General features: G+C 40.1%; 2 protein-coding genes and 1 pseudogene across 2 annotated transcripts in view; 1 reads left to right on the top strand and 2 right to left on the bottom strand.

The window, feature by feature from the left end:
* GPCPD1 (glycerophosphocholine phosphodiesterase 1) overlaps positions 1-20,218 on the top strand; it is a 65,815-nt gene extending 45,597 nt beyond the window's left edge. The window contains exons 15-20 of the mRNA XM_050745211.1: positions 259-320; positions 3,839-3,904; positions 5,292-5,428; positions 6,540-6,675; positions 7,231-7,391; positions 16,843-20,218. Of these exons, the coding sequence (XP_050601168.1) occupies positions 259-320; positions 3,839-3,904; positions 5,292-5,428; positions 6,540-6,675; positions 7,231-7,391; positions 16,843-17,032 (752 nt within the window). The 3' untranslated portion in view covers positions 17,033-20,218. The remainder of the gene's footprint in view (positions 1-258; positions 321-3,838; positions 3,905-5,291; positions 5,429-6,539; positions 6,676-7,230; positions 7,392-16,842) is intronic.
* The window catches only part of CHGB (chromogranin B), an 817,086-nt gene that overhangs the window by 357,654 nt on the left and 432,979 nt on the right, over positions 1-26,453 (bottom strand). The gene's annotated exons all lie outside the window — the stretch shown is intronic.
* On the bottom strand, positions 15,202-16,394 carry LOC126929254 (eukaryotic translation initiation factor 4E-like; annotated as a pseudogene).

Here is a 26,453-nt window from a genome sequence, read left to right as displayed (position 1 = left end):
TCTGAGGCTGGAGGATCAATACTTGAGCCTGCCTGAGTTTGAGGCTGCATTGAGCGATGATCATGCCACTGTGTTCCAGCCTAGATGACAGAATGAGACCCTATCTCTATTTTAAAAAAGGGGGATCTCAGAGTTACTTATGCTCTCGCAATTCTCACACTCTTTCTTTCCCTCTTTTTTTGGCACTAAGGATTTAAGAAAGCTCTTAGTGATATAGTGGTATTTTATTTACTGAGATTTTTTGTTTTAAAATTTCAGAATCTGTGGTCCAGGAGGAAAATTCCTTTTCAGAAAATCAGCCATTTCCTTCTCTTAAGATGGTAAGTTATTGAGGAAAACCAAGGCAAGGCTATCATTAACTTTGTTATGTATGAATAATTTACTTTTGTTTCTTAAAAGGATCCTTAAAAGACTGTGTTAAAAACAATGTTAATATGAACTTATCATCATTGGTGCCTTTAGAGAAGATACTTTTTTGTGTGTGTGTGTGTGTGTGTGTGTGTGTGTGTGTGTGTGTGTGTAAGAGAGAGAGACAGAGACAGAGGGAATCTCACTTTGTCATCCAGGCTGAGTGCAGTGGTGTGATCAGGGCTCACTGCAGCCTCCACTTCCTTGGCTCAAGTGATCCTCCCACCTCACTCAGTCTCTCAGGTAGCTGGGACGGCAGGTGTGCACCACCATGCCTGGCTAATTTTTTAATTTTTTTGTAGAGACGGTCTCACCTTGTTGACCAGGCTGGTCTCAAGGGGATTCAAACCCCTGGACTTATGCTGTCCCCCAGCCTCAGCCTCCCAAAGGGTTGAGAATACAGGCATGATCCAACACACCTAGCCAACAAGATACATTCTTGTGTGGTATACTTGTGCTACTTTTGTTTCTTTCCCCAAGAGTAACTTCTACTCAAATAAATAAAAATTCCCATCTCAGTATGTTAATTTGGTAAGAGTAGCAAATCCATTTATTTCTGTTTATAAATGGAAAGGAGAGGGCACAGGTATGGGGTGAGAGAAAGATGATGGTGGGAGAGGCAGGTTTTTGTTTGTTTGTTTGTTTTTAACAATATTTTAAATTATTCCTTAGTTTTGGGAGAGAAGTGAGTTTCTTCAACCAAAGAAAATAAGTGCCCCTCTTACTTAAGATGATATTGAAATTTCAGAAATTCACTCTGAAAAAATAGATCTTCACGCAAAAACTAGCATGAAGATTTAAAAACTAGATACAATTTAATACAGGAATATCCTTGACAGCATCAGGAAAGCCCACACAGATGCCAAAGAGATGCTGGCTCTGCTTTTGTTCTGTCGACTCCAGTTTCTAAATTCTGGTCTTTCTGTTCATGTCAGGTATAGTAGATTTCTTAGGCAAAAATAGGTAATTTTAGTTAACTATTATGTGGAAATTCTTATTTGGGGAGTGGAGCTTATTAGCTTAATGGTTTTTATCTAGTATATTAGCTACTTGCTAAAACTTGATTTAGAAAGGAAAGATTTAGAAATGATTTAGAAAGGAAAGACGTGACTACAATGAATATTTTGTTAAAATATTTAGGTATGTGTTTCTTGAGGGGTTCATAAAACAATCTAAATCATTAAAATCTCAGTGGTTAAAGGTAAATTAAGTATTGATTATTCACTCTGCAAAAAGGACGCTAAAAGAGAGCCCCTACAATGAACATTATCCTGATGCATTTAAAACATCATTTTTAGCCGGGCATGGTGGCTCATTCCTGTAATCTCAGCACTTTGGGAGGCCAGGGCAGGCAGACAGTTTGAGCCCAGGAGGTTGAGGCTGCAGTGAGCTGTGATCGTGCCACTGCACTCCAGCCTGGGCAACAGGGAGAGATCCTGTCTCAAAAATAAATAAATAAAATATAATTTTTATGATTTTTAAAGTGTTTATGAAGCCCATCTAAGTAAGATCATTTCTTCTAATTTGATTTGCTAAAATCATTTGTTTTTTAGAAATTTCATGATTCCCTGAAAAAAAAAAAATCTTAAATTGTAATACAGGTTTGACAACCTTTTAGTCAAATAAGTTAAAACACACACGCAAACTCATGTACTCACTTTGCCATCATAATTCAATCACAAAGAAATTTTGGCCAGGCATGGTGGCTTACGCCTGTAATCCCAGCACTTTAGGAGGCCGAGGCAGGTGGATCACGAGGTCAGGAGATCGAGATCATCCTGGCTAACATGTGAAACCCCGTCTCTACTAAAAATTCAAAAAATTAGCTGGGCATGGTGGCGGGCATCTGTAGTCCTAGCTACTCTGGAGGCTGAGGCAGGAGAATGGTGTGAACCCGGGTGGCGGAGCTTGCAGTGAGCTGAGATTGTGCCACTGCACTCCAGCCCAGACAACAGAGCGAGACTCTGTCTCAAAAAAAAAAATTTTAACACCAAAAATAATCTCATTATATAGACACTTTTCTGGCAAATTGGCTGTTGAGCAATCTCAACACTAATGTATTGTCTTAATCTTTCTGATTTTGCATTAGTCCAGCAAAAATATGACAGATGTGTTAAATAAGTCTTTTAGATACAGGAGAAAATAAAAAAAGTCCCACACAAAATTGAATATAAACTGTTTTAGATGCTGTACTTCACATGCAGCTGGTTAGAGTAGACCCACAGCTAGATGCCAGGTCACCAGACTCCCAGGCTATGTTCTTACCACTATGTTATTCTGTTTGTAGGCATTTATTTGCTGTTAAAAAATTAAATACCATATATGCTACACATGTTCTTTGATATCTAAAATTTTGAAGTATCTAAAATAATCTGCCGGGCACAGTGGCTCACACCTGTAATCCCAGCGCTTCAGGAGGCCAAGGCAGGTGGATCACCTGAGGTCAGGAGTTTCAGACTGGCCTAGTTAACATGGTGAAACCCATCTACTAAAATACAAAAAATTAGCCAGGTGTGGTGGCAGGCACCTGTAATCCCAGCTACTTGGGAGGCTGAGGCAGGAGAATTGCTTGAACCCCAGAGGTAGAGGTTGCAGTGAACTGAGATTGTGCCACTCTGCTCCATCCTGGGTGACAGAGTGAGACTGTGCTTCAAAAATAGTAGTAATAATAATAAAACATAATCTCTGTCAAATTCATTTTGCCCTGAGCATATTTATGTATATGCCTGGCCTTCATGTTTGTTTAAGACTGAACAAGTCTGTTCTTTGGAGGTTACTAACCAAGTTTCATATTTTCAACATCATTTTCTAGTTACAACTGCCAAAATAATCTGATGGCAAGGTGTCTAGATAATTTAGTTTAGATACACTGATAGCATTTGTCATTTATATAAATTATAACTTTTTTGATTTATGAGCTTCAGCCTAATCTTTTCATTTGGGGATACATCTTTTCAGGGAGTTATGGTATTTGTTTAGCATCATCACCTTCAAAACAGTCTAAAAATCATGGTTTTTCATAGATTTTAGGCAAGTGGATTGACATCCCCAAATGCAATGTAGAATACATGACAAATGTCTTGAATTCATGATGTTGCCTATTGTGTTAGAGTTCACTTTGGATGTTCACTAGTAATGGCGGAAAGGATTTAAGGTTAAGAACCATCTTGGTGTTGGTCAGTTATCACAGACAGTGCCTGAGACCCCCGCTTTTGCTGCTTAATTTCTTTTGACCTTATTTAATGTAATCATCTAACAGGCTGTCGCTTTGAGTATGACAAAATATGTTTGTGCATTATGCACAAAACATTTTATTGCTACTAATGATAAATTCTTATTTTTAGTAATAATTCTATTTTTTTTTTTGTTTTCTTATTCTGCTGTCCATCTCACCAAAAACAAAATTTACCACCGACAAACAAAACTCTAGGTTTTAGAGTCTTTGCCAGAAGATGTAGGGTTTAACATTGAAATAAAATGGATCTGCCAACAAAGGGTAAGTAATTCTCTGTGCCGCACATTCTGTACTCTCTATGCCCTTTCTAAAAAATTCTTTCATTCCTGTCTTTGTATTTTAATGGAATAAGCTAAAATGAAATCTCATTGTGGCTTCCTCCATCAAGCACAATGCTTTTGGATCCTTTAAATAAAACATATCTTACATTCATGCTAGTATGTGAGTACTTCAGATTAATGATGATTATTGTAGAAATTTCAGTTTACATGTGTCTTGTGTGAACAATATGGTTTTGGGGAGATACTTATAAAGTGGACAGTCACATCTCTTGGATTTAGTTTTTACTTTCTTATTTCCCATCTAATAACATGTTTTAAATAATTTTCTAAGCAGTTTTCTGTTGTTAACAGTAGCTAGTAATAATTACTCAGAAAAAAAATTTTTTTGCAGTTGTGTTTTAAATCACTTCCAAATTTAGTCAATTTTTTGTTCAACAAATGTTTTTCAAAAAGCTGCTATGGGCCAGGCATTTTCCAAGTGCTTGGGACAAGCAGTGCACAAAAGAGAATAAGGCCTTGGCTTCCTGGGACTTATATTTCAGTTGTGGAAAACAATTAGCTAACTATTGAATATATCAGAGAGAATATGTGCAAATTGATGGGATGCATGTCAAGGGGCTTGGGGTAGGGTGTGGGGTGTTGAAAGTAGTTAATTCAGATGTCATGATTGGGCATTGAGCAATACCCTTGAATTTGTTTCAGTCAGAATAATCTGTAATTGCCCTCAAATCATGCTGTTTATGACAAGCTGGTCCTCATTAATGTAGTGAATGCTCGACTAAGGTTACCCTAATAATGTGATTTTTAGTTTTCTGAGCTTCCAGAATTATTTCAGTGACTAACACTTAAAACATTTAACATTTGAATGTCAATAGAGCTGGCTTGGTGTCTTGGCTATGTTTATTGAATTATTTTAATTAATTTTTGGTTACTTGATATGCCCAAGACCCAAAGAATGAGACTTTTAAACTGGTAATAATTAATAGGGACATTTTATTTATTTGTTAGCAGATGACGTGTCTTATAATTTATGGAAATAAAATCATAGCGAACTGCAATATTCTAGAGTTTTAGCTTTTATTTTAACTTTAATAATGCAAAAGTGTATTGATGATATAGTTAATAGTTACTTGCTTTTTGTATGAGAGTCTCTGTATCTGAATTATGACCTGTGTCATCACTAAATAGCTTTGTGATCTTGGGCCAGTCACTTAATCTTTTCAGGTTTCATCATCTGTAAAATAATAGTTGGACTAGATGCTGTCAGGGCTTCTTTCTATCATAGCTTGCCAGAATAAAAACAGAGTTTCTAGCACTGTGGTTTTAGGGTGTGCAGTGACTTTTATTTTGCTTTCTGTTTCACATAGGATGGAATGTGGGATGGTAACTTATCAACATATTTTGACATGAATCTGTTTTTGGATATAATTTTAAAAACTGTTTTAGAAAATTCTGGGAAGAGGAGAATAGTGTTTTCTTCATTTGATGCAGATATTTGCACAATGTGAGTAATACCCAGTGTTTTTTCCTATACTCTTAGAATGTGTCTAGGACTTAAGGTACCAGTCTGGAGCTGGGGTAGTTGTCCAGCTTTCCCTCGATCTGTCCTCTCAAATCATGTCAGGTTGTGTGTCCTCATGTTGTTTTCTGACTGCTTGCTAGGGTGCCTACTACTCCTGTGAAGTCCACACCTCCTGGGTCCTAGAACCTTACACCCTTTTATTTTACAGGCAGGTCATATGCTTCTTACCATATTGTAAGCTCCCAAGGGATTTATCACTGACAATTTCTGAGAATATTTTAGCTCTTGTATAGAAAAAATTTAAATTTGTATTTATCTTTTATTTTAAAAAAAATTGTTTTTGAGATAGGATCTCACTCTGTCACCGAGGCTGCAGTGGTGCAACGATGACTCACTGCAGCCCTGACCTCTTGCGCGCAAGCAGTCCTCCTGCCTCGGCCTCTTGAGTAGCTGGACTGCATGTGCATGCCATTAAGACTGGCTAATTTTGTATTTTTTGTAGAAATGAGGTCTCTTCATGTTTCCCAGGCTAGTGTCAAACTCTTAGGCTCAAGTGACCTTCCTGCCTTGGCTTTCCAAAGTGTTTGGATTATAGGCATGAGCCATTGCACTGTACCTGGCCTGAAAGGCAACACATGTTAATGGTGGTTTTATCTGAGTAATGGGACTATGCTCCTTTGTTTTCTTTCTTAAAAAAAAAATCTATTTATTTGAGACAGAATCTTGTTCTGTTGCCCAGGTTGGAGTGCAGTGGCATGATCTTGGCTCACTGCAACTTCTGCCTTCAGGGTTCAAGCGATCTTGTGCCCCAGCCTCCTCAGTAGCTGGGATTACAGGCCTGTGCATGATACTTGGCTAATTTTTGTATTTTTAGTAGAGACAGGGTTTCACCATGTCGTTCAGGCTGGTCTTGAACTCCTGACCGCAAGTGCTCTGCCCACCTTGGCCTCCCAAAGTGTTGGGATTACAGGTGTGAGCCACCGCGCCCAACCTCGTTTGTTTTCTTTTTACTTTTAGTGTTTTCTAAAATTTCAAAAAGGAATATTACAGTTACTCCCCATTGAAAGGTATTTTTTAAATTGTTTCTTTTCAGGGTTCGGCAAAAGCAGAACAAATATCCCATACTATTTTTAACTCAAGGAAAATCTGAGATTTATCCCGAACTCATGGACCTCAGATCTCGGACAACCCCCATTGCAATGAGCTTTGCACAGTTCGAAAATCTACTGGTAAGTTATATTTGAATTTTTATCTTTTTAATTTTCTATTTTTATTGTAGAGGAGTAGTAAAGATTTCATATTACTTTACACATCTAATGGTTAACGTTTTGACTAAACTGTAGCAAACAAGTGGCTCTACTTAAAAGCGAGGATATTAGATCTCAGAATGAAAAACAAATTAAGTGCAAAATTTGTTACAGGCATACATTACATTTTTTCATTTAACTTTCTGAATAGATTTTATGAATAATCTAAAAATGGTTAGACTGTATGCCTTTTAAAAAATATTATTCCCATTTTACAGATGAATGTAAACTTGTTTTGATAGAGCATTCCATTAGTAAATTTTTTTGACTGCACATTCAATATGTATGTTTATAAATTATGTATATATTAATATATTGTGAATATATTTATATATGAAGTGTCCGTTAAAAAGAATAAGATAAAATAATTGAAAGAAAAAACATTTTCTTTTCCTGCCTACTGTACTTTGGAGTGTGAGCATTTAGCTTTGCAGTTAATGTTTCTTTTTCATGCACAACTAATTTTTCTTCTTCTAGGGGATAAATGCACATACTGAAGACTTGCTCAGAAACCCGTCCTATATTCAAGAGGCAAAAGCTAAGGGACTAGTCATATTCTGCTGGGGTGATGACACCAATGATCCTGAAAACAGAAGGAAATTGAAGGAACTTGGAGTTAATGGTCTAATTTATGATAGGTATTTGTTTTTCATGAACAATTTTCATGGAATTTAGAAGTATAGATTTCATCTTATGAAATTATAAATAAAATTGAACTTAGTTAAGTTAAAATTCTGCAGTTCAGCCTGAGGTTATCTTGACATTTGCTTGTGGGTGTTTTCAAAGTTTGAAGGATAGCTGAATCACTTGGGAAGCTTGTTAAGGATTCAGATGACTGGGCCCTAACTCAGATATATATGCTAAATCATCCTGGGGGTGAGGGTGGACTTCCAGCCCTTAGACCTCTTTTCTGTCTATACCAACTTTTTCAGTGCTGTCATCCAATTCTGTGGCTTTTCGTAACTTTATATGTTCCCAAACTTATGTACCTCCAACTCAGACCATTCCCTAGACCTCTGTAGACTTTTATATCCAGGTATTGACACCTGTTCCTCTTACAGTCTTCCTGATTTCAGTATAAGTGACAATTCAGACCACATTCTTAGTCTTCCATGACTCTCTTCTTTATTTCATACCCCAAATCCAGTCAGATAGAAAATCTTTTTGTTCTGTCATCAAAATATATCCTGAATCGTCTACTCACCAAGTTAACTGTTGTCACTCAACTAAAGCAGCTCATCTTTGGTGTGGATTGTTGAGGTAGTCTGCCCCCTGGTGACTGCCTCTTCCCTTAAGGGTTTGTTCTTAGTACAGCAGCCAGAGGGAAGCTTTTAAGACCTATATCTGATCATGTTGCTACTTAAAAGTCTCCCACGGTTTTCTGTGTCACCTAAAGGAAAAGCTGAAGTCTGAGGGCCTTATACGAGCCAATCTGCCACCCCACCACCTTCGAACCCTCTTTCCCTCTCTGACCTTCCACAAAATTCCCCCATCTGCTGTTTTCCCATTCTTCGGAGAAAGACTTCCGTAACAATTTAAATGTCACCTCAGTGAGGACTTTCTTGAATCACCGATTTCAAATAACAGCCTCTATTCACAGTGCACTTCCTGACTTGTCTCCATATCATTTATCATCATCTGACACACCACATATGCTGTGTTATATTTTACTTGTTTTTTCTCCCTAGCCCCTTTCCTCCATCCTCCTTGGTACTAATGCACACATGCAAATGAGAATATAGGCTCCATGAGGAGGGCAAGGCTGTTTGCCTGATTTGTTCATTGCTATTGAGGTTAGAACAATGTGGGGCACCCAGTAGGGATTCAAATAATTTATTGAACAAATCCTTTTTTTTTCCATCAGCTTCCTTGGCAGCCACTCATCTGAGAGACAAAAAGGTTTCTTTAGTATAAAGACATGTGGGGTCAGAAGGGATGTCATTTACTCAGCTGAGGGATTAGCAGACTTGCTCATACAGGTGTACCTCAGCGATAGTGAAGGCTGGGATCCAGACCACCACAGCAAAGCAAGTCCCAAATCTTTTGGTTTCCCAGTGCATATAAATGTTATGTTTAGGCCAGGCGCCGTGGCTCATGCCTATAATCCCAGCACTTTGGGAGGCTGAGGTGGGCAGATCACGAGGTCAGGAGTTTGAGACCAGCCTGACCAACATGGTGAAACCCCGTCTCTACTAAAAACACAGAAATTAGCCAGGTATGGTGGTGGTGTACGCCTGTAATCCCAGCTACTCAGGGGGCTGAGGCAGGAGGAAGGAGAATCGCTTGAACCCAGGAGGCAGAGGTTGCAGTGAGCCAAGATGGTGCCACTGCACTCCAGTCTGGGTGACAGAGTGAGACTCTTTCTAAACAAAAGTTATGTTTATACTACATTGTAGTTTACCAAGTGTACAGTAGCGTTGTGTCTGAGAAAACACAGTATGTATCTTAATTTTAAAATATGTTATTACTAAGAAATGCTGACAGTCTGCCTTCAGCAAATCATAATCGTGTTGCTGCTGGGGGGTCTTGCCTTGAGGTCGATGGCTGCTGACTGATTAGGGTGGTGGTTGCTGAAGGTTGAGGTGGCTGTGGCAATTTCTTAAAATAAGACAGAAATGAAGTTTGCTGCACCAACGGACTCTTTCTTTTACACAGTATTTCTCTGTTGCACGTGATAGTGTTTAAGAGCATTTTTCACCCACAGTAAAACATCTTTTTTGTTTGTTTGTTTTTGCTTTTTTGAGACAGAGTCTCACTCTGTCATCCCGGCTGGAGTGCAGTGGCATGATCTCAGCTCACTGCAACCCCCACCTCCCGGGTTGAAGCAATTCTTCTGCCTCAGCCTCCCTGGTAGTTGGGATTACAGGCACACGTCTGCCACCATGCCCGGCTAATTTTTGTATTTTTACTAGAGACGGGGTTTCACCATGTTGGCCAGGCTGATCTTGAACTCCTGATCCCAAGTGATCCACCCACCTTGGACTCCCAAAGTGCTGAAATTACAGGCGTGAGCCACCGTGCCCTGCCAAAACATTTTTATTTATTTTTATTTTATTATTATTATTTTTTTTTCGAGATGGAGTCTTGCTCTGTCACCCAGGCTGCAGTGCAATGGCACAGTCTCGGCTCACTGCAAGCTCCGCCTCCCAGGTTCAAGTGATTCTCCTTCCTCAGCCTCCCGAGTAGCTGGGACTCCAGGCATGCACAACCACATGCAGTTAATTTTTGTATTTTTGGTAGAGACAGGTTTCACCATATTGGCCAGGCTATTCTCGAATTGCTGACCTCAGGTGATCTGCCTGCCTTTACCTCCTAAAGTGCTGGGATTACAGGTGGCCACCACTCCCGGCCCCACAGTAGTACATCTTTAAATTGGAGTCCATCTTCTCAAACCCTGCTGCTGCTTTATTAACTGAGTTTATGTAATATTCTAAATATCTTGTCATTGAAACAATGTTCAGAGCATCTTTGTTGGGAGTGGATTTATCTCAGAAAACCATTTTCTTTCCTCATCCATAAGAAGCAACTCCTCGTCTGTTAAAGTTTTATCATGAAATTGTAGCAATTCAGTCGCATCTTTAGGTTCCATTTCTATTTCTAGGTCTCTTTCTATTTCCACCACATCTGCCATGACTTCCTCCACTGAAGTCTTGAAACCCTTTGTCATGTATGAGGATTGGCATCAGCTTCTACCAAATGCCTGTTAATGTTGATATTTTGATCTTGCCCCATGAATCAGAAATGTTCTTAATGGTATCTGGAATGATGAAAAGTTTTCAGTTTACCTTGCCAAGATCCTTCAGAAGAATCACTGTCTGTGGCAGCTACAGTCTTTAAAATGTATTTCTAAGGTAATGATACTTGAAAGTCAAAGTGACTCCTTGATCCATGGGCTGCAGAATGGATTTTGTGTTAACAGGTATGAAAACAACAATCTTTGTTAGAGCTCTTGGGTGACCAGGTGCATTGTCAATGAACAGTAATATTTTGAAAAGTATCTTTTTTCTTCCTGAGCTGTAGGTCTCAACCATGGGCTTAAAATATTCAGTAAACCATGCTGTGTACAGATGTGTTGTTATCCAGACTTTGTTGCATTTCTGGAGCACAGACAGAGTAGATTTAGCGTAATTCTGAAGGGCCCTACAATTTTCAGTGTTATTTAACTGTTGGGTTCCAACTTTTTTCTGCAATTTCTTTACCTCTCTCAGCCTTGATAGAACTGAAGAGAGTTAAGCCCTTTGAATTAGCTTTGGCTTAAGGGAATGTTTTGGCTGGTTTGATCTTCTGTCCAGGCCATTAAAACTTTCTCCTCATCAGCAGTAAGGCTGCTTTGCTTGCTTTTCATTGTTGTGTTCACTGTAGTAGCACTTTCAATTTCCTTCAAGGACTTTTCCTTTGCATTCATAACTTGGTTAACAGTTTGGTGCAAGAGGCCCAGCTTTCAGCCTATCTTAGTTTTTAACATGCCTTCCTCACTAATCTTAATCATTTCTAGTTTTTGATTTAAATGGAAAGATTTAAGACTCTTCCTTTCACCTGAACTCTTAGATGCCATTGTAAGGTTAATTGGCCTGATTTCAATATGGATGTGTCTCTGGGCATAGGGAGGCCAGAGGAGAGGCAGAAAGATAGGGGAGAGGCTGGTCATTGGAGCAGTCAGAACACACTGATTTATGGGTACGATTCGTGGCACCTCGAAACAGTTACAATAGTGTCATTGAAGATTACTAATCACAGATCACCATATCAGATAGAATCATAGTGAGGAACTTTGAAATATTGTGGGAATTATCAAAATGTGACACAGACATGAAGTGAGCACATGCTGTTGGGAAAATGGCACCAACAGATTTGCTGAGTGCAGGGTGGTCACAAAGCTTCAATTCGTAAGAAACACAGTATCTGAAAAGCGCATGTGGGGCACGGTGGTTCATGCCTGTAATCCCAGCACTTTGGGAGGAGACCCCATCTCATATAAAATAAAATTAAATTATAAGAAATTAAAAAAAAAAAAAAGACGAAGTGCAGTAAAATGAAGATTGCCTGTGCTTGAGAAGTGTTACACAAAGAGTAAGTGATAAAATCTTACTAGGCCTGCTCTAAACAATACTTTCCTTGGATTTGGTTCATATTACTCTTCTTCCCATAAAGTTGTATTCCTTTCTTAATAAAGCTTGTTTTCCTTCCAGTATTTTGTCTCAATTAGTTTGGTTTTAAAATTGTAGTCCCAGTAAATCCTACTTACCTGCCTTTTAAACTATTTGGTTAATTTTGCATGAAATAGCATGTGTGACTCATAGTGCTCTTCAACGTTTCCAGCTAATTTAATTAAAATTTTAAATTAATAATTTGGAACAAGTATTGGCTTTAGCAAATTTTTGAATGTATATGGTTATATGTGTATTTTTGTTACAAGGAATGATTACAAATATTTTCTGGCAAGGAAGTGTATTATGAGGTTATACCATTTATGGTTTTGTAGAGTATACAAATTTCAGGCAGATCCTTCATCTTAGGGGCTTTACTTGGTTGAAATCAAATGTTGACATGTAATGGAGAAGAGGATGATATATGATATAAAAAGTGCTCCAGAAAGTTCTTCCTGGCTTGGAGCTTTAAAGAAGAAGAATTGAGTTGGAATTTGGGGAGTGGTTATGTTTACTTTGACAACATTTGTATTCTAGGCAGAGGCAAGAGTGTAAATCAAGGCACGACTCTGTTGAGGGTTTCAGGGAGGTGGCCAGGCACTGGATTCCTAATAGGGTCTGAGGAGGGATAAGGTGGGTTGTGTTGAGTTGGTTTTTACCCTCAAAAAGTTTTTTTTTTTTTTAATTCAAAAAAGTATGTGTATATAGTTTTAAAATTCAAATAGTTTGATAAGTCTTATAATAAAAAAAAAAATTTCTTGTACCTATTTCTTCCATTGTCTCTGGCCGAGACCCTGTCCCCTCGTATCTTTATTATCTGGCTTTTCTGGCATTTACCTCTATTTATAAATAATCTGCTTATGCTATTTTTTCCATTATCAAATTTAGACGTCATATAGAAGGTTTTGAATGATTAGTGACTTGGAGCCTTTGAGGCATTTTGGATTGGAGAGAGGTGTGGTGAGAGTGTGTGAGTGTGTATTTTCAGTTGTCAAACACTAAACTGCTACATATCATTTTCTGGTATTTTGTTTGGGAAATTTGCACTTATGATGATGAGTAAGAGGCCGTTCTTTTCATTTTTTTGAGACAGAGTCTTGCTCTGTCACCCAGGTTGGAGTGCAGTGGCACTATCTTGGCTAACTGCAACCTGAGTTCAAGTGATTCTCCTGCCCCAGCTGTAGTTTTATATAGTTTCAAGCTTTAATTATACTTTATAAAACTTGTAATTATGTTTTTAAAGTTAACCTATATTGTTGCATGTAGCTATACCTTACTGCTTTTCATGGTCGTATTAATATTCCATTGTTGTCTTTACCACAACTTATACTGTCTTTTAGGAACATTTAGGTTGCTGCCAAGTAATTGCTATTTTATAGTGTTGCTGTGAACATTATTGATAGTACAGTGACTTTTAAACCTTTTTGCACCCAACCTATTTTATGTGGCAACCCAGTACACAGATAAGGTATATTTACAAGTATGTACCTGAAACAATTCCAAGTATCCTTTAGATACTTCCTGTTCATGCATTACCTCTTTATATGTGTGCACTTAAATGCCAGTCTTAACTTTCTGAACTGATTGTGTGACCTGCTAGGTCTCTAGCTCAGCACATCTGCCTGTGGGTCAGGCATTGGAAGTATAGCAGGAGTGGGCTATCCTGTATTTCCTGGTTCTTCACTCATTGTAGCCTGTTACCAGTTCTCAGGAGTAGGCCAAAGCATTTTAATCCTACAGGTAATGTGGAAACTTAATCAGCACACGGTTAGACCATATTTAGGTAATATGCCAGTTCAGGCTCATGAGGGCACTCTGTTCTTAGGTGAACATAGCTGCTAGAGTGACAGTGTCTCTCTCAGAGTAATAGCCCTCAACACATCTGCCTGTCCACTGGGCTGCTCCAGTAGGTTGATTGTGCACAGCTGTCATCCTGAGCGCTGCCATTCTCTGTGTTAGATCTCCCGTTTCCTGTAGCTCATATCTTTTTCTCTCTTGGTTCAATGAGTTTTACGGAACATGTCTTTCAGCATCTTAAGAAAGGTGGACACAGGAGGTAAATGTTTTTGAGGTCTTATGTGTCCAGAAATGTCGTGGCTGTGTATAGAACTCTGTGTTAGAAATACTTTAGAATTTTAGAAACATTCTCCATCATCTTACCATTCCAGTGTTGCTGTTGAGTGTGAAGCCATCTTGATTATGTTCTCACATGTAATCTGTGTTTCCTGTTTAGAAGCTTTGAGGGTCTTCCTTTTATTACCAGTGTTCTGAAATTCTATAGAGATGCGTTTTCTTGTGGGTCTGGTTTTGCCCACTTTGCTGGACACTTGGTAACCCTTTTAGTCTGTCAATACATGTTCTTAAACATGGGGAAATTTTTTCAAAAATATTTCTTTTGATTCTTGTCCCCTTCAATTTTCTGGATTTTTTTTTTTCCTTTATAGAAGTCTTTTTGTTTGAATCAAATAGCTCTTGGACCAGATTTTTCATTTTTGTCTTTTTTTTTTTTTTTTTTTTTGCTTCATTTGAAAGATTTTCTCAGTCTTACTTTCTACTCATTCTGTTGAGCTTTTCTGTTTTTTGTTTGTTTTGTTTTGTTGTTTTGAGACAGTCTCTATCATTCAGGCTGGGGTGCAGTGATGCGATCTGAGCTCACTGCAACCTCTGTCTCCTGGGTTCAAGCAAATTCTCATGCCTCAGCCTCCCGAGTAGCTGGGCCTACAGGCGCACACTGCCATGCCTGGCTAATTTTTCGTATTTTAGTAGATCCAGGGTTTCGCCATGTTGCCCAGGCTAGTCTTGAACTCTTGAGCTCAGGCAATTTGCCTGCCTTGTCCTCCCAAAGTGCTGGGATTACCGGAGTGAGCCACCCTCTCTGGCCTCTGTTGAGTTTTTCATGTCTACTATTGTGTGTTTAATTTCCAATGACTGTCTTTTTTTCTCTGAATGTAGTTTTTTCTGTATGTTTAGCATCCTATTCTCATTTAATGAACATGCTATTTCCCTGAAGTCATTAAGGATTTTTTTTTTTTTTTTTTTTTTTTTTTTGAGACAGGGTCTCTCGCTCTGCTGCCCAGGTTGGAGTGCAGTGGCACAATCTCAGCTCACTGCTCCCTTGACTTCCTGAGTTCTAGTCCTCCCACCTCAGTGAATGAGACTTCTCTTACATCTTAGCAACATTTGGATGGAAATCACATTTAAATCCAGTCCACTCTAGTAGTTTTTGAAGAGGCTTTGATTCAGCTCCAAAATCTCGATTGCTTGACTTGGTCTCTTATGAGAATACTCAGAAGGTGTCTTCTTAAACAACAAACCTATTTTTAGTGGCAGAACTGTTTTAGTAGCTATGTCTGCGTGGGACTGATAACCAGTCACTATGTTTGGAGGAAGTCCTAACCTTTCCTTGTATACCCTCCCAAATGTGTAAGGGCTTCTCTGTTTTCACATTCAGTAGTCCATACTGCTGTCTTATCACCTTTAGCTCTAACATTAACAACAGCTTTACATACATCATCACTCTAGTCATTAAAAGATTCTCCAATAAGGCCCAGTAGAGTCTCTAGCCAAAAGTGATCGAGGTCCCTTTGTCTCTGCTGTTTGTTCAATGTAAATTAGCCATCATCCTCCCCGTTTGTTTTTCTTATCTTCCCACGTAGGCTCAATACCATCCTTAAAAAGTGAGTAGTCACAGCCAGGCATTAAATTACTAGACAACTAGATATGGTTGTATAGAGCCCAGAAGTCTTCAACAAGATCAAACTTAGAGATCAGCGGCAGGTTTGCTTGCCAAGTTTTGCTTTTATCATTTTTAAAAAAACCAGAGTGCCCATCTGTTCTGTAGAGGATGTTTGATGTAGTGTTCTGGGTTAGCAACCTCCTGATTAGATTTTGTTTTCTCCTCTTCCACGGGGGGATTAGGAGTAGGGGTGGTTTCTGGTTTGACAGTCGCCGTCTTAGATCGATCTGCTCCTGCTTTTAACTCCGCTCTTCGTGTTTCCTACCACTGGCCTGTGAGCCAGCCTTTTCAGTTATCTCACTGACAAACTTTTAGTTCTTATTTATCCATCTGTTTTCCAACTTTCAAAATGTTGTAGCTTTGTCTCTTGGATTTTTCTCATACTTACGTATTTTATTAAAAAGAATCTCTTTGTTTTATTTTCAGTGGAATGTAGGGAGAGAGCGAAGTTAGATGCTTCTGTTCTGTCTCGATACCTTGATGCAGAGGTCATTTTTCATTCTCTTAGATATGTCTTTAATTAGTAGAAACTCTGTTCTAAAACAGTCAGATATTTAATAGTCATATTTTTTATCATGTTTAAATAATTCTTTCCTACTGTGATGTCATAAAGATTCTCTGATACTACATAGTTGCCTGGCTTACATAGTGACCTGGCTGTCACATTCAGGCACAGGAGGCCATCCTTTCTCTGCGGATGGGCAGTGCCAGTGTCAGATCACCGGAGGCTCTTTCAGAGTTCTCCACTCTGGATGCATCTGGCGTTACGGAGCAGCTTTAGAGCAGTTCCCACGCTGGTGAGCAGTCTTCTTATCTTGATCTTTAGTGACTTTGAAGTCAGAACAGTCAGTTTTTTTTAGATTTCCATTTGTTTAAAAACAAAAAAAGCGAGTTGGAGGGCAAATACTTTAAGCTAGATCACAAGTAAACTAGACGTTTCATTTTCTGATTCGGTTGCTTTATGTTGAGCTCCATTGCATCCGGGATACAAAAGGGCAGTGCTGCTATTCTGGATTATTGGAAAGACTGGGAAGAAGAGAAATTTAAAAAAATAGAATGGATACTTTCATCTTTAAGACAAAACAAAAACTCTGATGTGGATGTTCCAGGCATTCTGTAAATCTTATGAAAAGGTTGAGTCAGGCAGGTCTTAGGTAAACCGTAAAATTACAGTATTTTATGTATTTTGTATTTGTTTCATCATAGGATATATGATTGGATGCCTGAACAACCAAATATATTCCAAGTGGAGCAATTGGAACGCCTGAAGCAAGAATTGCCAGAGCTTAAGAGCTGTTTGTGTCCCACTGTTAGCCGCTTTGTCCCCTCATCTTTGTGTGGGGATCCTGATATCCACGTGGATGCCAACGGCATTGATAACGTGGAGAATGCTTAGTTTTTACTGCACAGAGGTCATTTTGGGGGCATGCACCGCTGTTCTGGGTATTCATTTTTCATCATTGAGCATTGTTGATCTATGCCTTTTGGGCTTCTCAGTTCAATGAAGCAATAATGAAGTATTTAACTCTTTCACTACAGTTCTTGCAAGTATGCTCTTTAAATTACTTGGCCAGGTATAATTGCCAGTCAGTCTCTTTATAGTGAGAAAATTTATTGGTTGGTAACATAAATATTTTAAACTAAATATATAAATCTATAATGTTAAGCAAATGTTCATTAAAAGCGTAGCACTTTGAAATTATATAAATAGCTCATATTTACACTTACAGCTTTTCATTTGATCAGGTCTGAAATCTTTAGCACTTAAGGAAAATGACTATGCATAATTATACCTGACCATGGAAAAAATAAGTACCTCAAATGCATGCATTTGCACTGGTGATTCCAACTGCACAAATTTTTGTGCCATCTTGTATATAGGTATTTTTTACATGGGTTGACATGCACACAACACCATTTTCATTCAGTATGAACCTTGAGGCTGTTGCCATTTTTCCACTTAACCAAACCAGCCTGAAGTTAAACCTTGAAACTTGTTTCATAAATCTTTCAAAAGTTGTTTTACATCAATGTTAAAATTTCAAAATGCTGCAGGGTAATTTAATGTATAAAATATTAGTAAGTTAAAGTATGTATTGCATACTTAGTAGAATAGATCACAACATACAAATTCAATTCAGTGCATGCTTTAGGTGTTAAGCATGAGATTGTACATGTTTACTGTTAGGTCCTTGCATCTGTGGTGCTAGGTGAGTATGAGAAGATGTCAAGGACTGGACGTATTTTGTTGCCTAAAAAAAAAAAAGGCTGTAATTTTGTGTGTCTGTCACTACCTATTACACACTGTTGCTTTGTGGGTTTGTTTTGTATATGTGTGTGTTGTACAGTAGTTAAATTTCAATGCAGAAAAATAAATGTCCTGAATTCTCATATTAGTATTCTTTATTGTATATCATGCATGTAATTTATTTAGAAATGTAGAAGGTCTTACTAAATGTATATGCATGTGTTTCAGATTATACTAGGATTTCTTGGATTAGAAGCAGGTTGTGTTAACTGTAACTTAAAGAATGAATGTTAAATAAAATGATACAGATTTATTTTCTTCATTACAAAATGAAATTTCAAGAAGGTGTTACTTTTGTAGAATGGTTTTATAATATGACAAGAAATTTTAATATAGTGTCTACCCCAAAGGGATGGCTTATTTGCATCTACCTTTTACTGCATGTTTTTCATGAGGCAGTTTATTCATATATTGACATATTTTGGTAGTAGCTGAGAACCTAAGACTTGAAATTACACATTGTGTATTATTTTTTAAGCTAAGCAATGCAATTTTGGTCAGATCTTATTTGTGTGAAGATAGGCTCTGAAATCCTATGGTATTGCATTTGTAACATTGGTATTAATGGAAAATAGTTTAGGAAATGGAGTCTTCTGCAAGGGTTCTCTATACCTTTCCCACATTGTATGAGATTTTCCAACATTTTGGTGTGGATTGGGCACTTTTGGAAAACTCCTGAAAAAGAATTAGTTTCCTTCATCTGCAGACCTTTGTCCAATACGGTTACCATTTCTGTATGGTAAGTCGATTAGCCGTATGTGTTTGTTTCTCGTCCTGCTCCTTTGCTCCTCTCCTTTGCCTTCCCAATGCTGGCTCCATTTTGAAGACTCGAGGACAGAGGGGAAGCAGATCATAAAGAGAAAAAGGAGACAGAAGAAAGGATGAAGGAAGGAGGTCATGGGGAGTGTGGCTTCTGAGCAGTTTAGTTGCTGGGGAGAGCGGACAGTCACTGTCTACAATACAGACAGAACCTTCCTGCTCACTTTCTGTCTATCTGTTCCTGACCTTATGAACCAGTGTTAGCTGATGATTAAAACATGACAAGCAATGGCTCCTTATTTTCACAGGACTAAGTCTGGGCCTTCATATCACTAGCTGTTGCCTTTTGCACCCTGCTTCAGCCACACTGGCCCTGTCACTGGCCCTGGACTTCCTCTCTGTGCCCGTGTGTCCGCTGCCTGGGAGCCCTCTCCTCCCGTAGTCACTTTCTCTCTGCCAAACTCATTTCTTCTTGTGCCCAAGATGTCTCTCCTGAGCCCTCGTGGAAACTCCGGAAAGGATGAATCCATCTTTGTGCTCCATGGCTCGTACCTTGATCAGGCTGTGCATCACAGTCATTCTGGGCAGGCAGAGTTGATCTTTGCTCATCTGCCAGGTTGCGGGCTCTTCAAGGGCAGGGACCTTGTCCTAGTCATTTTTATTTTCACAGTGCTTGGAACATGGTGGAAAATGAATGTTGGAATTATTGGAGTAATATAATTTGTATCAAATGTCCTTTTGAATTAAGAGATTTAGTTATGTTTACTAAGAATGTAAACTTTGAATTGGTTTACATTTTGACAGGATGGTTTATTGATGTGAATTTTGAAATGTAGAGGTATAATGTTAAATTATTTTATACTTTATGGAAATCAAGTGAAATGTTTGATAAAATGCCGCCATTGTCCTCTGGTATTTTCTACTCTCTGGAATTATGTACTGTAAATGATCGGATGTAAATGTGAGGCACGCCGCTCACCCCTGTGTGGGAAGTGTGGTGGTACTTCCTGCCACCCACCCACCTCTCTGCCATTACTCCTTGTGACACTTGTCTGTCATCTCCCCTCCAAACTCCAAGCTTACAGCTACCTCAGTACTGCTTTCCTTGTCTGAAACACCTCCTTTGCCTTCCTTCAGTGTCCCGCTCAGGTGCCACCTACTCCATAAAGCTCATCTCAGCTTTTGATCTGAATCACCATGGAAACATGCAGACAGCCTCTCAGTCTTAACTATTTAATGTTGTAGCTGGGAAAAAACCCAGAGAGGTTCACTGATGTACTGGGTTGGGACTAGGATGTGGGTTTTGTGACTCTGAATCCCATGTTCTCAAACTACGCTGCCTTCCAAAGTCTGGCATTTGTTAGCTCATGCTTCCTTGTAGTCCAGCTTCTTATGTGCCTGTTATATTCTCCAGTAAGATTGTAAGCCCCTTAAGGGCAGGGACGTCTTTGCATCTCCAGCACTGCTATAGTGTTCTTAGTTATGAACTAGATAAATAAATGGTGGTGGCAACAATCCTAGTTTCCTAACTCAGATTGTTTCACGATAAACATACAGTTTTGTATGGCATGCTTGGCCATAATGTCTGGAGTATGTGTGCGCTCACATGTGCGTGTGTGTGTTTGCATGTGTTTGTATGTTTACACATGGAGTTCTCTGTCCTGGTTACTTGGAGTCATGTATTTGATGGATTATGCTAAAACCAATTTTTTGCTCCATGCAGACTGAGGAGAAATACAGGGATAGTTATTCCATTTAAGTGGAAGAATAAGGTACAGTTTTTCCCCCAGGCCTGATTGCCTCTTCCTGGGACAGCATACCTAAATCCTGCAGTTGGTGGACTGGTAGTGAAAAAGGCGCTGCCTTGGATAGGAATTGTGTGGCCTGGGGGCAGATCGCCTCATTAGTCCTGGTGGACACTCATTGCCATTTCTGCCTATGCTCACTCTATACCTCTGACCAAATTCTGCCTTTCACATTATTACTGGCTTGGTACTCTAGGTTGATAATGGAGTCCTGTTAATTTAGATTTGGATGCAATTGATTTATTCCTTTGCATTTTAGTTTTGGATTGTGTATTTTTGGGGTAGAAAGCAAAGTATTTGTATTAGAAATACTGCATGATTTTGGCATTCATGATTGGAAACTCATTCCAATATGACCTCTTAGTGGGCTTGTACAATTTGAGAAGTAGGTTTGAGGTTTTTAAAATGCAAGAGACCATATGATGAAGACTACCATATAAATGTGTGTGGAGATGAGGAGGGGAGATGATGGGCTGGAACAGTTGGAGACTTCATAGAGCTCTCAAGCTCTTACAGATAGAGGTACAGGTCAAGGGAGTTGTGAAACCAGTTTGGGTCGCAGTCTACATAAAGTCAGAGGCCGGGGTCATACGTGTGGTGTGTTCAGGGGGAATGAAGGAGCCATTTGGACAATGGAGAATGTATTATGAATGCCAGAGAGAAGCTTAGCATCGTATAGGAGATCAAAGTTAAATGATTTTTAAGAAGGGAAATGACACGAAAGGCAAGTGTTCAAAAGTAATGAGGAAAGTAATAATAGTATAGGAATAATAAGAGGAATACTAGAGTTTATTTAGTCCTCTACTAAATTTACCTAAACATGAAAACAGAAATGTGGATAGGATGGGTGAACTTCTGAAGCTTACTTGCAAAGCCAAACTATTTGATTTAACAGGAAGAAAGCAATAAAAGCTCAGCAAAAGTTCAGTGGCATCCCACGGTTTTAAATGTATCTCTCTTATGGAAGAGACCAGACCGTTTCCATAAGTTCTAGATTCATACATCCCGCTGTGTCCCCATCTCCAGTTTAAGGTCTAATAAGCATCTCACACTTGATGTATCTCAACAAAGCACTTCCTTCTTCCTTCTACCAAACCTGCTGCCATCCCACCTCCTCCCAAGTTCTGTCTCAGTGTGTGGTACCTGGGAGTCATCCATGCGATTAGTATAGCTTTATGTTACGTGTGATAGGGTAGTTGCTCAATTGTTTTCTTCAATTTTTAAAAATTTGTCCAAATGTTCTTAAATAACTTGATACTTTATCAAATGCCAGAAGAGTACTCTTGAGAGTCTGATCAGTGTTGGACTAATTTGCTATATTAAGAATATAGCAGGGGCTGGGCGCCGTGGCTCACACCCATAATCCCAGCACTTTGGGAGGCCAAGGCTGGCAGATCAGCTGAGGTCAGGAGTTCGAGACCAGCCTGGCCAACATGGTGAAACCCTGTCTCTACTAAAAATACAAAGTTAGCCAGGCGTGGTGGTGGGTGTCTGTAATCCCAGCTACTCTGGAGGTTGAGGCAGGAGAATCACTTGAATATGGGAGGTGGAGGTTGCAGTGAGCTGAGATCATGCAACTGCACTCCAGCCTGGGTGGAAAAACTAAAATTTATTTGGAGAGGCAAAAGAACTAGAATAGCTAAAAACAGTTTTGAACAAGAAGCAAGTGGGAGGAATCACGCTACCTGATTTTAAAACTTATGTAACTATAGGAATCAAAACTTTGGTACTGGCAGAAGGACAGATATATAGATCAGTGGCCCAGAATAGGAAAATCTACACAAGCACAGTCAACTGCTTTCTGACAAACATGCAAAGGCAATTCAATGAAGGATGGTCTTTTCTTTCAAGAAATTATACTGGAGCAACCAGGCCTGGTGGCTCACACCTGTAATCCTAGTACTTTGGGAGGCCAAGGTGGGTGGATCACTTGAGGTCAGGAGTTCAAGACCAGCCTGGCCAGCATAGTGAAATCCCATCTCTACTAAATACAAAAGTTAGCCGAGTGTGGTGGCATGCGCCTGTAGTCCTAGCTACTCAGGAGACTGAGGCACAAGAATCGCTTGAACCTGGGAGGCGGAGGTCGTGAGCCAAGATTGTGCCACTGCACTCCAGCCTGGATGACAGAGCGAGACCCAGTCTCAAAAAAAAAAAAAAAAAAAAAAAAAAAAAAAAAAAAAAAAAAATATGCTGGAGCAATGGGACATCCAATGCCACAAGAGCATACATTGGCCTAAATTTTCCACCTTATACAAGACGTAACTCGAATCATAGATTAAAATATAAAACCCCAAATCTTAGCAGATAACAGGCCGGGTTTGGTGGCTCACACTTCTAATCCCCAGAACTTCGAGATGAAGACCACCCCGAGCAACACAGCAAGATCCTGTCACTGCAAAAATTTTAAAAATTAGCCGAATGTGGTGGCGTACACCTGTGGTCCCAGCTACTCTGGAGGCTGAGGCAGGAGGATTGCTTGAACCCAGGTGCTCAAGGCTGCAGTGAGCCATGATTGTGCCACTGCACTCCAGCCTGGGTAACAGAGCAAGACCCCGTCCTCAAAAACGAGAAGATAACACAGGAGAATATCTTCAGGACCCAGGACTTGGTAAAGAATTCTCAGACATGACAGCAAAAGTACCATTCATAAAATTAAAAGATCAATAAACTGGACTTTGTAAAAATGTAAAACTGTTGCTCCATGAAAGACCTGTTAAAAGGACAAAAAGGGCCAGACATAGTGGCTCATGCCTGTAATCCCAGCACTTTGGGAGGCTGAGGTGGGCAGATTGTTTGAGTCCAGGAGTTCAAGACCAGTCTGGGCAACAGGGTGAAATTTCATCTCTACAAAAAAATACAAAAATTAGCTAGGTGTGATGGCACACGCCTGTAGTCCCAGCTACTCTGGAGGCTGAGGTGGGAGGATCATTTGAGCCCTGGAGGCTGAGGCTACAATGAGCTGAAATTGTGCCCATGCGCTCCAGTCTGGGCAACAGAGCAACACCCTGTCTCTAAATAAATAAGACAAGTTTACAAAGTGGGATACAATATTTGCAAAACAAATGTCTGACAAAGAACTCTGAAAATTTGACATTAATAGCCAGGTGCAGTGATGCCCATGGTTCCAACTACTGCTGAGGCTGAAGTGGGAGGATCACTTGAGCCCAGGATTTAAGGCTGTAGTGAGCTGTGATTGTGCCACTGCACTCCAGCCTGGGTGGCAGAGCAAGACCTTGTCATAAAACAACAACGAAAAAAGAAAATTCAGTTTAAAAATAAGCAAAAGGTAGGAGGATACATCACATTGAAGATGATATAAGAATATCAATAAACACATAAGATATTCAACATCACCAGCCATTAAGGAAATGCAAATTAAAAGCATGATGTAGGCTGGGTACAGTGGCTCACACCTGTAATCCCAGCACTTCGGGAGGCCGAGGTGAGTGGATCACTTGAGGTCAAGAGTTTGAGACTAGCCTGGTCAACATGGTGAAACCCCGTCTCTACTAAAATACAAAATTAGCTGGGTGTGGTGGCACACGCCTATAATCCCAGTTACTCGGGATGCTAAGGCAGGAGAGTCTCTTGAACCTGGGAGGCAGAGTTTGTAATGAGCCAAGATCATGCGACTGCACTCCGTCCTGAGCAATAGAGTGAGACTCCATCTCAGGAAAAAAAAAAGAAAACAAAACAAAAAAACCCAATGGGTAAATGGTCTCCACATTTCTAGGAACCAACTTTATAAGTGATCTTTAGAAGCACAGTTTCTTGTGTCAACAAGTGTCTCTAGTTGAGACAGGCGTGAGAGTCTGTCTCCATTGACTTTCAGCAAGGTTGTTCTGAGGAAAGGGCCAAGATTTGAGGAATGAGCATGATGATGTCCCAGGCTTGATATTAGAAGGAAGTGGCCATGTGGATAGCGGAGGCAGAGGTGCCCAGACTCCCAGTATATTTTTGTAATTGCCTGATGGGTTCGTCCTCCCCACTGCACAGACAAAATCAATTCAATGAGACCGCGGCATTGCAGTGAAGAGTTTAATTGATGCAAGACCTACCACCACACAGGAGATGGAGTTATTACTCAAACTGATCTCCCTGAAGGCTTTGAGTTTAGGGGTTTTCAAGGATAATTTGGTGGGCAGGGAACTAGGGAATGGACAAGGGACCAGGGAATGCTACTGATTGGTTGGGGATGCCATCACAGGGGCATGGAAAACGGTTTGCCTCTGGGTGAGGGTGCCAGAGGACTGGTTAGTCATTAGTCATGAGTCTGGGTGGATTAGCCAATTGTCAGAAATGCAGAAGTCTCAAAAGACCAATCTTAGGTTCTACAATAGCAATGTTATATACAAGATAAATTGGGGAAGTTGCAAATCTTGTGACCTCCGGAACAATGGCTGTTTATCCTTTATGCCTACATCTTAGCAGAATTCAGGCCCTTCTCATTCTCTTAACCTTGTGGACTTCCATTAGTTTTACAAAGGTGATTTAGTTTTGGGAAGGGCTATGGTAGGCTAAGGTTAAACTATAAACTAAATGTCTCCCAAAGTTAGTTTGGCTTATGCCCAGAGATGACCAAGAACAGCTTGGAGGTTAGAGGAAACATGAAGTCAGCTATGTCAGATTTCTCTGACTGTCTAATTTTGCAAAGGCAGTTTCATGTGGAGGGCTCTGCCAGAGATACAGAATTTGTGCACCTTGCCTCAGCCTCTGTTCTCTTAGGAAATATCCCAGAGATGCACATGGCACATAAATTCCCAGCTGGTTTCTTCTGGGAATTGATAGGTGGGTCCATGCTCAACGGCTGCAGCATGCAATACATTGGAATCCTGCCTCCACCTGTGTGACTCTATCGGTTTGAGCGTCAGTCTCTCAATCTCCCTCTCTCTCTCTCTCTGAGACAGGATCTCACTCTATCACCCAGGCTGGACTGCAGTGGCATGATCACAGTTCATTGCAGCTTTGACGCCCGGGGCTCAAGCCATCCTCCTGCCTCAGCCTCCCAAGTAGCTGCAACTGCAGGTGCATGCTACCATGCCCAGCTAATTTTAGAAAAATTTTTGTAGTGATGGAGTTTTGCCATGTTACCCAGTCTGGTCTGGAACTCCTGGGCTCAAGTGATCCTCCTGCCTTAGCCTCCCAAAGTGCTGGGATTACTGGCATGAACCACCATGCCTGGCCTAAGTCTCTTTTTCTGGAAAATGCAGTAATAGTCTCAAATTGGCAGAGTTATGGTGTGGGTTAGAGATGGGTATATAGCACCTAGCCTGATGCTAGATGGGTGGTTGGTCTTTAGAGGTCATCATTGTGTCACTTAGTGGTTGGAAGTGTATGATACTGATACTTAGGAAACTCTCTTGAACCCCTGGTGATACCCTGCCATAGAGAACCCCAGGAGTAAGCATGAGGCCGTGTTGCTGCTCAAACCCCAATCACTGTTTCTGCTGGTGCCAGGTCCATACCTGGGGCCAGCACACCCCAAGAGAAAGGGGAGGTCTGCTTCTTTACCTCTAAGAACAATAGCCTTAGGCCAGGCACGATGGCTCACGCCTGTAATCCTAGCACTTTGGGAGGCTGAGGCGGGTGGATCACTTGAGGTCAGGAGTTCAAGACCAGCCTGGCCAATATGGCAAAACTCTATCTCTACTAAATATATAAAGAAAATTAGCCAGGCGTGGTGGCAGGCTACCCCAGCTACTCGGAAGGCTGAGGCAGAATTGCTTGAACCTGAGAGGCAGAGGTTGCAGTGAGCCAAGATCTCATCACTGCACTCCAGCCTGGGCAATAAGAGTGAAACTCCATCCCCCCCACCACCGCCCCCCCCCCCCCCCCCAAACAAAACAAAACAAAACAAAACAAAAACGAACAATAGCCTTGAATTACAATAGCCTTGAATTACTCTCATCCTTACATTACCCAGACCAGTTTCTTCCTTGAGCCAA

Source organism: Macaca thibetana, chromosome 10 (genome assembly GCF_024542745.1).
Source record: "Macaca thibetana thibetana isolate TM-01 chromosome 10, ASM2454274v1, whole genome shotgun sequence".
In the NCBI taxonomy this organism is placed as follows: domain Eukaryota; kingdom Metazoa; phylum Chordata; class Mammalia; order Primates; family Cercopithecidae; genus Macaca; species Macaca thibetana.
This window is presented reverse-complemented; position numbering and strand designations above follow the sequence as displayed.